Source organism: Pleurodeles waltl, chromosome 1_2 (assembly GCF_031143425.1).
Source record: "Pleurodeles waltl isolate 20211129_DDA chromosome 1_2, aPleWal1.hap1.20221129, whole genome shotgun sequence".
Lineage (NCBI taxonomy): Eukaryota > Metazoa > Chordata > Amphibia > Caudata > Salamandridae > Pleurodeles > Pleurodeles waltl.
Window position 1 is genome coordinate 450,335,804 of NC_090437.1, and position 17,186 is coordinate 450,352,989.

The window sequence follows — 17,186 nt, forward strand, 5'->3', positions numbered from 1 at the left end:
CGGTGGCGTCCCCTGGGCCTTCATGATTTTCTAGTGAGTTTTTGCCGGGGCTGGTTTACTCACGGTTTGTTGCCTCGTCGGCTGCTCACTCTCGGGCTCGTCCGAGTCCGAATCTGGAATGGAGAATGTCTCCTCTTCTTCGACGTCGGGGTGTCCGGCCGGTGTTGACGCAATTTGAAGTCTTTGAGCTCTACGATCCCGCAGTGTCTTCTTAGACCGAAATGCCCGACAGGCCTCGCACGTATCCTCTTTGTGTTCGGGGGACAAACACAGATTACAGACCAAGGGGGTCATTACGACCTTGGCGGGCGGCTACTGCCGCCCGCCTGGCGGTAACCACTGTGCGGCCGCACTCACGCGGCCCCCATTATGACATTCCCGCTGGGCCGGCGGGAATGAGGCCGCAACATAGGAGCCGGCTCCTAATGGAGCCAGCGGTGTTGCGGCCGGGCGACAGGTGCAGTTGCACCCGTTGCGCTTTTCACTGTCTGCTATGCAGACAGTGAAAAGCTGGCCGGGGCCCTGTTAGGGGGCCCCTGCACTGCCCATGCCAGTGACATGGGCAGTGCAGGGGCCCCCAGGGGCCCCAGGACACCCCTTACCGCCAGCCTCTTCCTGGCAGTGCAAACCGCCAGAAACAGGCTGGCGGTAGGGGGTCATAATCCCCAGGCCAGCGCTGCTTGCAGCGCTGCCCTGGCGGATTATCACCGCCGCGGCTAAAACGGCAGTAAACCGCCGGCCCCGGCGGTGCGACCACGGCGTTACCGCCGCGGTCGTAATAAGGGCCTCCGTACCGCCAGCCTGTTGGCGGTACAGACGCCACATTACCCCTGGCGGTCTCTGACCGCCAGGGTTGTAATGACCACCCAAGTGTTGGTCTGTATAAGGATACTTAGCGTGGCATTTGGGGCAGAAGCGGAATAGGGTCCGTTCCATGAGCCTTGAAGACACACGCGGTCGGCCGACCAGGCCCCGTCGAGGAGTGGAAGCCCCGAAGAGCTGCCGGAGCTCTTCTTTTCTTTGGTGTCGATGTGCTATCACTAACCCGGTACCGAGCGCAAACAATACCGTCGAATTTTCCGACTGCTAACTAACTTTTCCGGACCGAAATACGGAGCAAAGAGGAACACGTCCGAACCCGATGGCGGAAAAAAAACAATCTAAGATGGGGGCGACGCCCATGCGCAATGGAGCCGAAAGGGAGGAGTCCCTCGGTCTCGTGACTCGAAAAGGCTTCTTAAAAGAAAAACAACTTGTAACACTCCGAGCCCAACACTAGATGGCAGGATAATGCACAGCATGTGTATCTGCAGCTACACATGCCATCGAACATATATATATATATATATATATATACACACCCCCAATTGCCTCATTGAGCATATAATAATACAATTTTTGGGGAGAGGAAGCAAGGAACGGCCTTGGTTTAGTAGGGGAAACAGAGGGCAATATAAGACTCTATAAGTAATAAGAGGATCAAGATGCTCTAGAAAGAGCCTCAAGGACAAAGACTATAAAATCAAAAGATCAATCAGTCAATCAATCAGTTTTTGGTCAGAGTGGCTACTCACCCGTGAGGGTCTCAAGGCGCTGGGGTAGGGGGGAAAGGCGTCATCCGAAGAGCCACGTCTTGAGGTTCTTCCTGAAGATGATTGTCTGAGGTAAAGGGGTGGGTTGTTCCAGCTCTTTGCTGCGATGTAAGTGAAGGATTGTCCTCCGGCGGTAGTTTTTCGAATGCGAGGGATAGTGGCCACTGCCAGTTGAGCGGAGAGGAGGGATCTGGCGGGGGTGTGGAAGGAGACTCAGTGGTTCAGATAGGCCAGTCCGATGTTGTATGCCGTTATACGTGTGGGTGAGTAGCTTGAAGGTGATTTGTTTTTCTATCAGGAGCTTGTGGAGGGTCTTCAGGTGCAGGGAGATATGTTCTTGGTGTGGGAGGTTAAGGACAAGTCTGGCGGCTGCGTTCTGGATGAGTTGCAGTTTTTTGATGTTTCTCGTCGTGGTGCCGGCATAGAGAGCATTGCCGTAGTAAAGCTTGCTTGTGACTAAGGCGTGAGTGACTGTCCTGCGGCAGTCTGCTGGGATCCATTTGAACATTTTCCGTAGTTTGTGGAGGGTGTGCCAGCAGGAGGAGGTGACTGTGTTTACCTGTCAGGTCATAGATAGGGAGGAGTTGAGGATGATGCCCAGGTTGTAGGCGTTCTCAGTCAGTGAGGCGGGGTGCTGGGAGATGTGGGCCACCAGGAGTTGCCCCATGCTGAGATGGTGTTGCTGAAAATGATGAGCTCTGTCTTGTCAGAATTGAGCTTGAGGCAGCTTTCTCTCATCCAGGTGGCGACGCTTCCATTCCCAAGTGGAAATTCCTTTTGGCCATTTCTGGGTCTTCGGTGAGGGAAATGACGAGCTGTGTGTGATAGGCGTATGACACAATGTTCATTCCGTGGCTTCTGATGATGACAGCGGGTGGGGTCATGTATATGTTGTAAAGAGTTGGACTCAGAGAGGATCCTTGGGGAACTCCGCAGCTGACTCCTGTGGGTTTAGATGAGTAGGGAGGGAGCCTGTCCCTCTGAGTCCTTCCGGAGAGGAAGGAGTGGATCACTTTCAGGGCTGTTCAGCGGATTTCTATGTCATGGTGTCTGGTGCATAGTGTGCTGTGGGAGACCATGTCGAAGGCCGCTGAAAGGTCGAGGAGTATGAGTGCTGCGGTGTGGCCATGGTCTAGAAGTGATCAGATGTCATCGGTGGCTGCAAGGAGAGCTGTCTCCATGCTGTGGTTGCTGCGGAACCCAGACTGGAACTGTCCAGAGAGTTGTTGACCTCGATGAAATTTCGTAGTTCTGTGTTGATGGCTTTCTCCAGTACTTTGGCCGGGTAGGGTACCAGCGAGATGGGCCGGAAGTTCTTTAGTTCTGATGGGTTGGCCAAGGGTTTCTTCAGGAGGAGGCGTACTTCGGCGCATTTCCAGTCCTCAGGGAAGATGCCAGTGTTAATGGAACGGTTTATCGTGTTCCGAAGCTCGGGCGATGGATGTGCTGGCTCTGACGTAGATGTCGTGCGGGAAAGGGTCAGTGGGGGCTCCGGAATGGGCACTGTTCATGATGCTTTCTGTTCCCTCTGTGGTGAGCGTGGACCAGCTGTGAATGGTCTGGGTGGGCTCTAGGGGGATGGGTCGGTCGTAGGTTCTGGTGCTGGGTTGGTTTTCTGTGAGGAAGCTGTTGTAGATGTCTTGGATCTTGCAGTGCAGGCTCTCAGTTTGTTCCCAGGTAAGGGAGAGGCGGCAGCAGCAGCCAGAGGAGCTTGGGAGGGCAGCAGACGCTGACCAAGAGGCCAGTGTAGATCCTCAAGAAAGAATATGTCCGAGTGTGATGAAAACATCCAACAACAGCACGCTTCCAAGTGTGAACTCAAATACAATAAGCAGAAGCTAAGGAAGGGAATCTAGTATTGACACACCTGGAGTAGAACCCCCATTGTCAGTATGAGGGTCTCTGACGCTAACATTAGGGCATGGGTACTTAATGTAAAATGAAAGTAATTGTACCCGTTTGAGGTATCAACAATAACCTCATCAAGCACGACAGATACAAAATCTTCACACAACAGAAGAAGAAGAAGAATCCCTGAAAAGTGTAACATCCTTCCAAGGGATGGAGGTCTGGCATGCAAAATGTAAAACAACTCCCAGGAGATGAATAACAATAAGTCTACACAATAGACCAAATAAAATTGATAAGAGATACATCTCGATGTAATCATGATCTGACTGAGGTCTGGAAAAGAAAGAAGAATGCTCAACGAACTTATGAACACTACTGAAAAGCCCATAGCACCAAAACAGCTGAGGCATGGAAATCACCATTGACATACCTAGACTGGAACCCTCAACCTTCAGTGTGAGGATCTGAGACCTTAACCACTAGGCCATCAAGCCTAAGGGATGCTAGTAAAATTGTAAGAGTTCAAAAGTTAGAAAACTAACTGTTTACAATGGAAGGAATTGAGAACCTTTCAACAGAAAGTGTGAGTGTTAGTATATTAACATATTATGTAAATACTATTTATACTATTCATTTGGTACGATATTTACCAAATTGATAACAACCCTTAAGCATAAGATTGTCTTCTGAGTGAACTACACAAGAACACCTTACTGCAGGTGTTCTATAAAGGGATAACTAAAGTGATAACCCTTTACTTGGACAACAATGACAACGTGAAGCATGTCATTACTTTACATCAAGTAATGATTAAAAAGAAAGAAACCTTGAATATCAAGTATGAAAAGATTCAAAAGATTGTCCACATTACTCTAATAACAAGCCCAGGAAACTAATACCTGGCAAACGTGAACAGCCACCAGGTGTTCCAAGGAAAATACAACAGTATAACTGAAAGTCTCATGGTCTAGCAGAAGTAAGATGCACATGCGGAAGTACTGAAGAACAAATCACCACCAAAATGATGGACAACACAAAGGGCAAAGAGAGAAACAAAGTTAACTTGTTGTCCCACCCCTACTATCTCAAAAACAATGCAAGGCAGAATCATCCTGCGAGCCAAACAAATGGGTGGCATCAAGTGGCATGTCCAGTAACATAGTTTGGACTGGCTCTGAAAACCCTGAGATTCGCAACCAGGCCCGACGATGAAACACAACAGAAGAAGCCATAGTGCAACCATGGTCAGTAGAAGTCATACCACAGCAATGATCAATTTAGCTGCATCCCGCCTCTCCTGAATGAAAGTAGTATGAGTACTCCTAACTTTATCTAAAGCCAAGGTAAAATATTAGCTAAAGAGGCTCACAAGAAATGACAAAAATGGCCAAGAAAGGGAGGAAGATACGGGGTAGACCGTGACCTTGTCTCCTCGGCTCTCGAATGACAGAAGGTCAAATGCGGTGAGGTTGGAAAATGCTGAGGTCTCGACCACCTATGCGACTTACTAGACGTCGATGGAGATCGGCATCCGCAAGAGTGACTCCCTGAATGGCCCCATGAATGGACGTCAGATCATGAAGAAGACTTCATGCGATGGGAAGACTGAAACTCCACCGTCCACGACGCTACAAGCATCATCCAACACTACAAGCTTCATCTGACGCTCTCAAATAGACTTCAATCGAAGTCGTTGACAGGAGCCGCAGTCCTCGGCATCATGGTGCTCACCCAGGCACCCGATGCAATCCAAATGGGGAACCGTAGCTGACATTTGCCGTCCACAGAACCCACAGGGTTTAAATTTCGAAGACATAAGAAGCACACTGTTTCAGGAGCAACAAAAATGTCGAAGGAGGCAGAAAAAACAGCCAAAACAACAGTCTCTGGATCCGCAATACAAGCACAGAAAAGAAGTAACTGACGGCAGGCGAGCGTCACATCCGGTGGACGTCATCAATACGGAATCGCGCAATGCCCTCTACTGATGAGCAGATGTACAATGGGGAAAAAAAATCTGGATCCAGCATGGCGCCTGGGGGGATTCTAAAGTAAAGAATCTAGGGCTAGATGTCTCTATCAGATTAAAGTAATTAAACAATGGCTTCTGAGATGAGGAACTGAGTGTCTGGGGTAGCGGTACCAAGGAAAGCAGTGATTCCAGAAAAATATATCTGAACATATTTAGATTAATGTTCAGCCAAACCCTTGAAACCTAGAAGAAGTAATGTTAAAATGAGAGATCTCACACTCAATGACATATGCCTCCATTATTTTGCTACACTAATTTGTCCAAGAAATGTTTATATTGTTATCCTAATGGAGGATCCTAATTGAGAAGGATATGTACCTGCAACCACCACAGCAAACAGTACAGTCATTACTGGTATCATAATTCAGTCCCAAAATTAGTTGCAATACTGCAAGATACAGTAAACTTAAGAGATTTCAAGAAAACTAGGGGCAGTCTGCAAATGTGTGAATCTAACTCATCACAACTTGGGAAACTGGTTGTTATCTAAGCTCTCTCATACCAACCACTATTATTCAAAATTGTTTTTGAAACAATGAAAATGATTCAGTGCATATTTGGAAGAATGAAATACAAAAATAAATAACACTTACCCTACTTGAGTGTTCCAAAAGAGCAACAATATTCGCCTCTATTTGCGACTTACGTTCAACCTCCTGATTTTTATTCTCTTCAAAGGTAGCAAGAAAGGCTATGGATGAGGTAAAAATATATATGTTACGCAACACTATTTTATATATTGAAACATGTGCAACAATACATTTGCAAATAAATAAAAACTTTATGACAAAAATATATACTATGGACAGGGGCACTGCAAATATGCGATTCTGTAGCTGTGCCGTTTTTCGCATATTGTTTATTAAAAAAACATTTTTTTATCTGTAGGAAGCTGGCCTGGTGGATACATATGGTGTTTGCACCTTATAACAGGTCCAGGCAATCCCTATTAGTTAGTGGAACAGTGTCTAGGAAGCCAGGTCTCTCTAGTGATAGCTGTGGTGAGCAGCCAAGGCTTATCTAGGAGGAGTGTTAAGCACTTGCAATACTACAGTAGCTTATCTCACATGAAAGGAACCAGACAGTGTTGCAAAAATAAAGTTACTTTATTAAAGTAACACAGAACTAGAATACTTAAAGGCAGTCCCCCAACTGGAGGTAAGTACACACTATATATACACTGTAAGTATTAGTAATTAGCATAGAAAAATAACAAGCACTGGCAAGAAGCACAAAATAGCTAGGGCCCTATAAGGGGGCCAAACCATATACTAAAATAGTGGACTGCGAAGTGAGGTCGCCTACCCAAGGATGTGGGATAGTTAGAATTGCGCTGGGAGAAATTGGGAACCCAAGAGGTGAGTACCTAGATGACCCCCAGCGACCAGGAGAGCAGAGCTAAGTTACCTGATCTTCCAAAAGACTAACATGCGGGCTTGGAAAAGGAAACTTGCAAGAACAGGACCAGTCCAGTGGAATCCAATGGTGGATCCTGGAAGAAGAGGACTTGCACAAGAAGGGGACAGAGTCCAGTCCAAGCAGGAGCGTCCAGGTGGGGCAGGAGACACTTCCCACCCTTCTGTGGGTGAAGATCTTGGTTGCTGCAAGAGTTGCGGTGCACAGGGATTCTGTCCTGCAAGGACAGGCAATGGCTCACCAACTCCCAAGTTGGAAAGAAGGCAGACAGGGCCAAGAGGACCACTCAGAACCACCTGTGTTGGAAGATCCACGCATCCTCCTGTGGAGAGCAGATCCCAGCTGCCGGACATCATTGCATTAGGGGCCTGCAGATGCAGGGGAGTGACTCCTTCGCTCCAAGGGAGATTCCTTCTTGCTTCTTTGCTGCAGCTGAAGTCTTGCCAACCCCAGATGATCAAAGCAGTGGAAATGTTGCAATTGGTGGAAGAAGCCAGAGAAACAATGTTGCAAGACATGGTCGTTTCAGGAGTTGGAAGCTTGTTTGGTTCCTGTGAAGTCCAGCAGCGGTTCCAGGGTCCAGGAGAAGAAGAAAACGAGGCAGAGGAGTACTGGTGCAGTCCTGCACGCTGAATCTAGGGACCCACCCGCAAGGGAGCCCTAACAGGGGCCTTGGTCACTCTGCAGGGTGACCGCCTATCAGAGGGGGACACTGACATCAGTCACCTGTCCTGACCAACCAGATGCTCTCAGGGGCCTCTGCACATCTTGTTTTCAAGAGGGCAGAATCAAGTGGCTACCTGGAGGAGCTCTGGGCACCACCCCTGGGATGTGGATGGACAGGGGAGTGTCACAGTGATCACTCCCCTTTTCTTTTGTGTGGTTTCGTGCCAGAGCAGGGACCAGGGATCCTTATGCAAGGAGGACACCAAATGTGCCCTTCAAAGCAAGCCGGTGACGTGGGGAGACTACCCCTCCCCAGCCTTGTAACACTTATTTCCAAGGGAGAGGGTGCTGCATCCCCTCTCCCACAGGAAATCCTTTGTTCTTCTTTTCCCTGCTTGAGCTCGTCAAGCAGCAGAAGGGCAGAAACCTGTCTGAGAGGCTGGTGCAGCGTGGGCTTCTCGTAAAACCCTGGAGGATTGGTAGGAGCAATACCAGGGGATCCTCTAAGGAGCCCCCAGAGTGCATGGAATCATGCCACCAATACTGGCATTAGTATTGGGGTATGATTCAGACATGTTTCGTACCAGAAATGCCTAGGTTCGGAGTTACCATTATGTAGCTGGACCATAAGAAGTGACCTACGGCCAGTACACAGCTAAAATGGCTTCCCCACACTTACAAAGTCCAGTGCATTGGAACTGGAGTTTGTAGGGGCACCTCTGTTCATGCAGGGGTGCCCTTACACACAGGAACCCGCACCTTGCCCTATGGGCTAGGAGGGCCTACCGTAGGGGTGACTTACAGTGACCTGGTGCAGTGACCAGTAGTGAAAGGGTGCATGCACCTTTTCACACAGGCTGCAATGGCAGGCCTGCTGATGCAGTTTGCAAGGGCTCCCATGGGTAGCATAATACATGCTGCAGTCCATGGGGGACCCTGGTGTACCACTGCCCTGGCTACCTAAGTACCTAGGGACTTACAAGGGTACACCAGTATGCCAACTGTGGGGTGTAAAGGATACCAAAGCAACCAACGTTAGAGGAGAGAGCACAATCACTGGGGTCCTGGTTAGCAGAATCCCAGTGAGAAAATCTAAGCACACTCATAACAGGCAAAAAGTAGGGGGAGCCATGCCAAAAAAAGTGGCTTCCCTACACAACCTTCCCCTGTCCCCCCCCCAAACGAAGGACAATAAGACTAACCTTGCCCAGTTGAGTCTTCATTGTCTAAGTGGAAATATCTGGAGAGTCCATCTGCATTGGAGTGGTTAATCCCAGATCTATGTTCCACTGTATAGTCCATTCCCTGTAGGGAGATAGACCACCTCAACAATTTGGGATTTTCACCTTTCATCTGTTTAGGACATAGGAGGGTCGTGTGGCCTATCTGAACAGGAAAGTGCGTGCCAAACAGGTATGGCATCAGGTTCGTTAAGGCCAAGACCACAGCAAAGGCTTCCCTCTCAAAAGCTGACCAACACTTCTCTCTGGGGGTCAATCAAAAGCAACAGGTTGATCCTGGCCCTCTTCATTTAGTTTTGCAACAACTGCCCCTAAGCATCAATGAATTGTTTGGAGTAGTCAGGGCTTCTTAGAATGGGAGCAGAGCACTTGGTCTGTTTCAGGTCATCAAAGGCCTTCTGGCAGCTACCTTTGACAAGCTAGCAAGACTTTCTTTGGCACCCTTTTGGATGTGAGGTCATGTAAAGGTGCTGCAATGGAGCCATACCCTTTAATGAACATCCTTTAGAACCCAGTCAGGCCTAAGAAGGCTCTGACTTGGGTTTGAGCAGTAGGGACTACCCAATCCATGATTGTCTGGATTTTGTCCTGGAGTGGCTGTATTTGGCCTCTACCTACCAGGTGACCCAAATAAAACACTTTGTCCTGCCCTATCTGGCATTTTGATGCCTTGATAGAGATGCCTGCCTTATTCAGGGCCTCAAGTACATTTCCAAGGTGGACCAGCTGATCCTCTCAGGTGGAGCTAAAGGCAGCTGCACTAAAGCTTTCCAGGCCGTGGAGAACTTTGTTCACCATCCTTTGAAAGGTTGCCGGGGTATTTTTCAAACTAAAGGGCATCACTTTAAAGTGTTAATGCCTACTAGGTGTTGAGAATGTTGTTTTGGGTTTAGGATCATCTGATAATTTGATCTGCCAGTATCCAGCAGTCAAATCAAATGTACTGAGATACTTGGCAACAGGCAGAGTATGTATCAGCTCATCTGCCCTAGGGATTGAATGAGCATCAGTCCTGGTGACTGTATTGAGGTCTCTGTAGTCAACACACAAAACCTCATCTTTTTCTTACCATTTTGAGACTACAGGACTATACTAAGGGCTGTCTGAAGGCTCAATGGCTCCTAAGTCAAGCATCTTTTCCACTTCTGTGCTGATGTATTCTCTGAGATGGTGAGGCTGCCTATATAGTTTGGTTTCTACAGGCAGACTGTCACCACACCAGGTGGTTTGACCAGTGGTCAGGGAAAACAGTTCAGAGAACTGACCCAGGAGATTTCTACAGTCATCCTATTGCTGGTCAGAGAGACAGTCAGCGAGAACTACTTCCTCTTCCTCTGAGCCATCTACTGGGTTTTGGGACCTTCATCAGTGGCCATGAACAAAGTCATGTCAGCCCTATTGTAGTAAGGCTTCAGGCGATTCACACAAAGCACCCTCTGGGGGCTTCTGGGAGTGCTTAGGTCAACCAAGTAGGTGACCTCACCTTTTTTCTCCCCAATAGTTTAAGGACCACTCCACTTATCTTGGAGTGCCCTGGGAGCCACCGCCTCCAGAACCCACACCTTCTGTCCTGGCTGGTAAACAGTCAGCATAGCCATTTGGTTGTGCCACTGCTTTTGCAGTTCATGGCTGGCCTCAAGGTTTTTAGACACCCTCTCCATGTATTCAGCCATTCTGGATCTGAGGCTTAGCACATAATCTACTATGTCCTGTTTGGGGGGGCTTGAGAGGTTGCTCCCAACTTTCCCTCACAAGTGCAGGTGGACCTCTAACAGGATGTCCAAACAAAAACTCAAAGGGGCTATATCCCACTCCCTTCTGTGGAACTTCCCTGTAGGCGGAGAGGAGGCAAGGCAATAGGACATCCCATCTCCTCCTGAGTTCCTCTGAGAGTCCCATGATGATGCCTTTGTGGGTTTTGTTGAATCTCTCAACTAACCCATTTGTTTGTGGCTGATAAGGGGAGGTGAATTTATATGTTAAACCACACTGCTCCCACATGGCTTTAAGGCATGCAGACATGAAGTTGGCACCTTTGTCTGATACCACCTCCTTAGGAAAAAACATCCTGGAAAAGATTCCCAGGAGGGCCCTGGCCACTGCAGGAGCTGTAGTGGTTCTAAGAGGAATTGCTTCTGGGTACCTGGTGGCATGGTCCACCACCACCAGTATACATTTGTTCCCAGAGGCAGCTGGAGGGTCAACGGAACTAACAGTGTCCACCCTACCCTCTCAAAGGGTACCCCAACCACTGGCAGAGGAACTGGGGGGGCCTTTGGAGTGCCAGCTGTCTTGTCATTGGCTTGACAGGTTACACAGAAGCGACAATACTGCTTTGTATCCTCAGACATGTAAGGCCGGTGAAAGAGAGGGACAAGTCTGTTCCAAGTTTTGCTTTGCCCCAAATGGCTTGCAAGGGCAATGTCATATGCCAAAGTCAATAAAAACACCCTAAACATTTGAGGAATGGCCAGCCTCTTGGTGGCACCAGGTTTGGGGTCCCTTGCCTCAGAATAAAGGAGGTTATTGTCCCAGTAGACCCTATGGGTCCCACTAACATCCCCTGCTTCCTGAGCTGCAGCTTGCTGCCTCAGACTTTCTAGAGTAGGACAGGATTTCTGTTCCATGCTAAGTTCCTCTCTGATAGGTCCTCCTGCACCTAAGAGCTCAGTTGTATCAGTTTTAAGCCCCTCTGGTGTAAGTTCTACCCAAGGGGCAGGTTAATCTACCTCAGGAGTAGGCTCCTCATTAGAGGCCTGAACAGAGGATAACTTTTTATCCTGCCTGCTTCTCTTTTTGGGAGCTTCCTGTGCCGTTTTCCAGACTCCATTGCTCCTTGTTCTCCCTTCTTCTTGGCCTGTGCTCAAGTTAAAGCAAAGATGTGCCCAGGGATACCCAGCATTGCTATATGGGCTTCCAACTCCACTTCAGCCCAATCTGAAGTCTCCAAATCATTACCCAACAGACATTCTATAGGTAGGTCAGTGGATACCTCAACTTTCTTTGATCCAGTAACCCCACCCCCCAGCTAAGGTCAACAACAGCCATGGGGTGGTAATGAGTGTTGTTGTGAGTGTCAGTAACTTGGTAAGTGTGACCAAGTAGGTGTTGTTCAGGTGACATCAGTTTTTCAGTCACTATTGTGACACTGGCACCTCAATCAATCAATCAGTGTTTGTAAAGCGCAGCTACTCAACCGTAAGGGTCTCAAGGCCCTGGGGGGAGGAGGGGGGGAGGGAATTGTAGCGTGTACCATTGAGGAGGGTTGAAAAAGCCATGTCTTTAGTCCCTTCGTGAAGCTAGGGAGGGAGGTGGTTTGTCTGATGTGGATGGGTGGGGCATTCGAGGCAGTGACTGCGTGGTAGGAGAAGGAGCATCCTCCTGTTCTGATTTTCCTGATGCGGGTACTTCCGCGAGGGAGAGCTGGGCTGAGCGTAGGGACCTGTGGGTATGTGGAAGTTGAGTTGCTGGTTCAGGTAGGCTGATCTGGTGTTGTGGAGGGCTTTGTGTGCGTGGGTGAGTATCTTGAAAGTGATTCTTTTCTCTATGGGGAACCAGTGCAGTGTATGTAGGTGTTGCAAGATGTGGCAGTGTCGGGGTAGGTGGAGGATCAGTCTGGCAGCGACGTTCTGGATGTTTTGCAATTTGCTGGTGAGTTTTTTGTTTATTCCGGCATAGAGTGCGCTGACGTAGTCCAGTCTGCTGCTGATGTGGGCATGTCTGACGGTCTTTCTATGTTCGAGGGGGATCCATTTGAAGGTCTTGCATTTGAGGCAGATGGTGCAGAAGCAGGTGGAGGTGACTGAGTTGATTTGATGGTTCATGCTGAGGTCGGGGTCCAGGATGATTCCGAGGTTGCGGGCTTGGCTGGCGGGTGTGGGCGGGTTCTGAGGGTTGGTGGCCACCAGGAGTCGCTCCATGCGTTGGGTTGAGGGCCCATGATGAGTACTTCTGTCTTGTTTGTGTTGAGTTGAAGGCAGCTGTCTCTCATCCAGTTGGCAACAGCTTTCATGCCCTCGTGGAAGTTGTGTCCGGCCTTGTCAGGTTCGTTGGAGAGGGAGAGGATGAGTTGAGTGTCATCAGCGTAGGAGATGATGTTTATTCTGTAGCTTCTGACAAGGGTGGCTAGCGGGGACATGTGGATGTTGAACAGCATGGGGCTGAGGGAGGATCCCTGGGGCACTCTGCAGGTGGTGGGTGTGGGATCTGCAAGGAAGAGAGAACTCATTGCATTCTGCCGGAAAGGAAGGACTGGATCCAGTAGAGGGCCTTGCCTCTGATGCCAGCTTCGTGGAGTCTTCTTATAAAGGTGTGATGGGAGACTGTGACGAAAGCTGCTGAGGTCAAGTAGGATGAGTGCCACTGTCTCTCCCTTGTCCAGTAGGGAACAGATGTCGTCTGTTGCGGCCAGGAGGGCAGTTTCGGTGCTGTGGTTTGACCTGAATCCGGATTGGGAGATGTCAAGGATGTTGTGGTCTTCTAAAAACGTGGTGAGTTGGCTGTTGACTGCTTTTTCAATTACTTTCACAGGAGATAGAAGTAGGGAAATGGGCCTGATGTTTTTAAGGTTGGTGGGGTCTGCTGAGGGTTCCTTGAGGAGGGGGTTGATCTCTGCATGTTTCGTCAGAGAAGGTGGCGGCAGCTAGTGAGCAGTTGATGGTGCGGCAGAGCTTGGGGACGATCGTATCTACAGCTCTGTTGAAGATGTGATGGGGCATAGGTCCGTGGGGGCCTCAACTCCATTTATCAGGGGATGCTACCTGTACTTACCCATATTAAGGGGACAAAAAGCTAGGATGGCAAGGTCAATGCCACCCTGCCTCAATGGTCTCTCTGACTAACAGAGAGCCCACTACAGTTCCCAGGATGAGCCCAGCTACACTATTGGAATGACTACTACAATCACTGCTATTGCTCCTGCTGGGGGAACTAGGGGTAGAAGTTGTAGTGGTAGTAGCAGGCTTGGGTGCTCTTTTTAGGATAGGTGCTGTCACCGGCCCTGTGGCCTTTTTGTCTACAGATGTAGCACCAAGGTTTCTTGTGGGGAGAGGAAGCGGACTTAGAACCACCCCCAGAAGAGTTTTGTGGGCCTGATGAAGACTCTTTCTTGTTTGATTTGTCCCTACCTTTGCCCTAGTTCTTGGAAGAATTCTTCTTCTTGCGGTCACCCCCGGTGGACATTTTCCTACCAACCCTGGTGCAAACCCATTTGTCTGCCATCTTACCCAATTCTTAGGGAATGGTCAGATCTCAGTCTACCAGATACTCATGAAGTTTATCAGATATGTAATTGTTAGGAATGTGCTCTCTCACTAGAATATTGTGCAAGCCCTGATAATCATGCAAAATGCTCTCATGCAACCAGCCTTCCCGGAATCTGACAGAGCTGTCCACAAAATCTACCCAAGCCTGGGAGGACTCCTTCCTACTTTCCTACACTATCTCAAACAGATCAAAAGTTACTAAAAAGGCTGACTGTTCACCTTTCAGTTGCACATTGCTGTATTTTGATGTTAAATTAGTAATAATATACCTAAATATTTGTCCTAACAGTGCTAAAATGGGTAAAATGACTAACTAGTGGACTGATATTGTCAGAAAAGGTGAAGCATTATCCTGCATAATTTGCATTTTCTTGCCCCATAGTTCAGTAAACCCACCCTTGTTGCATAATTCCAGTAGCACTGACCATAGTATTAAGAGATCGCAATAGCTCTAAACAGACATCTGCAGAACTGGAGCCACCTAAAGACATAACATAGTCATGCGTTTTCTTCTTGTATCCACTTGACATCTGGGTCGTCTCCTAAAGGGTAAGAGACCACAAGGATCAACTTTTCATAAGCAAAGAGTGCATCTATGGACTGTTGTTGCTAGAGCTTGAAGGCAATATATTGCTCTCTTCCTGAGCGAGGAGGAACCGGGACATTGGTGGTCTCAATGAGGAGGAGGACATCCATATACTATACAATTCTCGGATAGTTCAGAGCCATTTGATTGACTCATTAAGAAGTGGAAGTTCCATTGTTTGAGGACTACGTTTATGATTAGGAAAAGTGGAAAGACATACATCAGACTGAAAGATCAGGAAAAAGACAAGGCATCTCCCAGAGGACTACTAAGGTACTCCTGGAGGAAACACATTGTCTGCATTATATTCTGGTGAGTGGGAAAAAGACCCAGCTATAAATACCCCAGCATCTTCAAAAGATCTGAAAGAACATCCAGTTGAGGTTACCGTTCCAATTGATGCCTCAAGCCTGCAGCACCCACCTCAACAATAAGATTCCTAATGAGAGGTGCAAATGTACATGCCCCTGTCACAGCATCAATAATACCCTGAACTACATCAATGAGCCATTTGCCTGCACTTAATTATGTAATGAACCGAAGGGTACTGTTAGAGTGCACTCTTAGCAAACGGCTTCCTGAAGATGAAACTGCTGACCATTTAAAAAAAATGATATCGTACAACAGGGAGAGCTTTGACCTTTTCCTAAGCCTGTCATGATTTTCTATTTCTTTTCTAGTGGTAAGGGTTCTGAAGGAGGTTTGGATAAGTACATTATACATTCATTATGAACTCTACAACTCACTTCAAAAAGATTTCTTCCCAAAACAGGAAGCTAATATAGAAATGCTAACCTTTAGGGACATGATTTCTTATACGCAACTTTCTTAATTGCCATGTTTAGCATTCTTGGTGTTCTCTTCATATTTTAATTGCCGGCCCAAGATAAAGCAAGTTGCAAAAGTCTTGGCGAAAGTTTATATAGGCATCTAAAGCTAGTGAGTGAATCACAGAGGGCACAATGGACAAACATTTACAAAGCAGCTGCAACTGAAACACACAAGATAGTATGAGACTGTTAATTTGCTTTGTCAGGGTTAAGCTGTGATTTAGCGTAAATCCTAGACTCTCATTTTGTCATAGGGCTCTTGCTGACAACACATGGTAGACGCCAGAGATTGTGTTTCCAAGCAGAGAATAATAACCAATAATCTTAAACTCGATTTTTGGCATTCAGTTTGAGAAAATTACATGACATCCATTGTTGAAATTTACACAAGCACAGTTGCAAACAATCACAAATTATGTCCGACTGTGTCTTTAATCTAATGAAGACATATGTATTGGCAGCACATGGAGTAGCCTGGACACTTTGTCAGTTGCTAAAAATAATGGTTGACATGAAGTGGGGTAAAGAGGTGTCCGAAGGGGACTCTGCAGGTAGTCTCCTGAACTGTCATTAGTCAGAGAGGAAAGAACACCGTTTGGATTCATCAAGTAAGAAATAAGGTGAGCCATGAGACACCTAAGGGCCGATTTAAATGTTGGCAGAGAGGGACTCAGTTGCTCCAGGAATGAAGATCCCTCTGTGCCAATAATATGGTCCACCTACCTGTTTTTGATTCTGACAGACCATAGTTTGACGACGGTGGAGACTACTCAGTAACGGCCATCGTCCAACTTCTCCAACGACTTGGTAGATTAAGGATGGTTGGAGGTTTGGCTATATGTTTGTACAACTAATTTAGATGGGAGGACATATAGATGTGTTTCAGTGCTCGTCACCGCCAAAAGAAACAGGCAGCGAGAGACATTGAAAACTACACAAGGCCCCCTCGCCAAGGGAGGAAACTCCTGTGGCAAAGGAGGCATTGTTTTATTTTTATTTTCAAAAACAAATTTGGTATTTTGTTTTTGGGAAAAAAAACTCAGTAAGCTTGCCGTACGTCTCCGTCATGTTGACCGAGCCATACAGCAAAATTTCAAGGCACTGACTGAAACCGCTGTGACGGCAATTCCTGCCAATGCTAGAAATGTCTGCCGGACAGCAGTCGTTTCTAAATTTGGCTGTTGGCACCTCTGTGAGGGTGGAGTAAATTACTCCGTTGCCCTGGTGGAGGATGGGATGACAACTAAAAATTAAATCAGACCCTATGTCTTTAAGCCTATTTGAAACTCCACAGTCTACCTGAATATTATGGTTGGCAGCATGGAAGGCCAATAAGAGGTCAAACAGGAGGACTACAATGCTACTTTCTGTACTGTGAGTTATTTCAGTTCGTTTAAGCCCAGTACTCTGGACTGGGGTGAACACAGGGAACCATTAACTTCTAAAAAAATAAATAAAAAAAATAAAAAGTTAGACAGTGATTTTACTAAAACATTCTCAACAATCTTTCTGAAGGTGGAAAGCGGCATACCCTGCAAGAAAGTCTAGAAAAAACACATCATCTTTTTCAAAGGGGCTCAACATTACCACTTTTTTAGGTATTAGGAAGACTTTTGATGTCTACGGAGGGATTATTTACCAGGAGGACGATTTCTACAGTAAGCTTTTGCAGTAAAGAAATAAGGCCCTGATCACAATAAGAACCTGC

The 17,186-nt window shown here is 47.5% G+C and overlaps 1 protein-coding gene across 2 annotated transcripts in view; it reads right to left on the minus strand.

Moving 5' to 3' along the window:
* Nucleotides 1-17,186, minus strand: part of IFT74 (intraflagellar transport 74) — a 464,653-nt gene that overhangs the window by 116,677 nt on the left and 330,790 nt on the right. For both annotated transcript variants that reach the window (XM_069240788.1, XM_069240779.1), the window contains exon 15: nucleotides 6,069-6,166. In XM_069240788.1, the coding sequence (XP_069096889.1) occupies nucleotides 6,069-6,166 (98 nt within the window). The remainder of the gene's footprint in view (nucleotides 1-6,068; nucleotides 6,167-17,186) is intronic.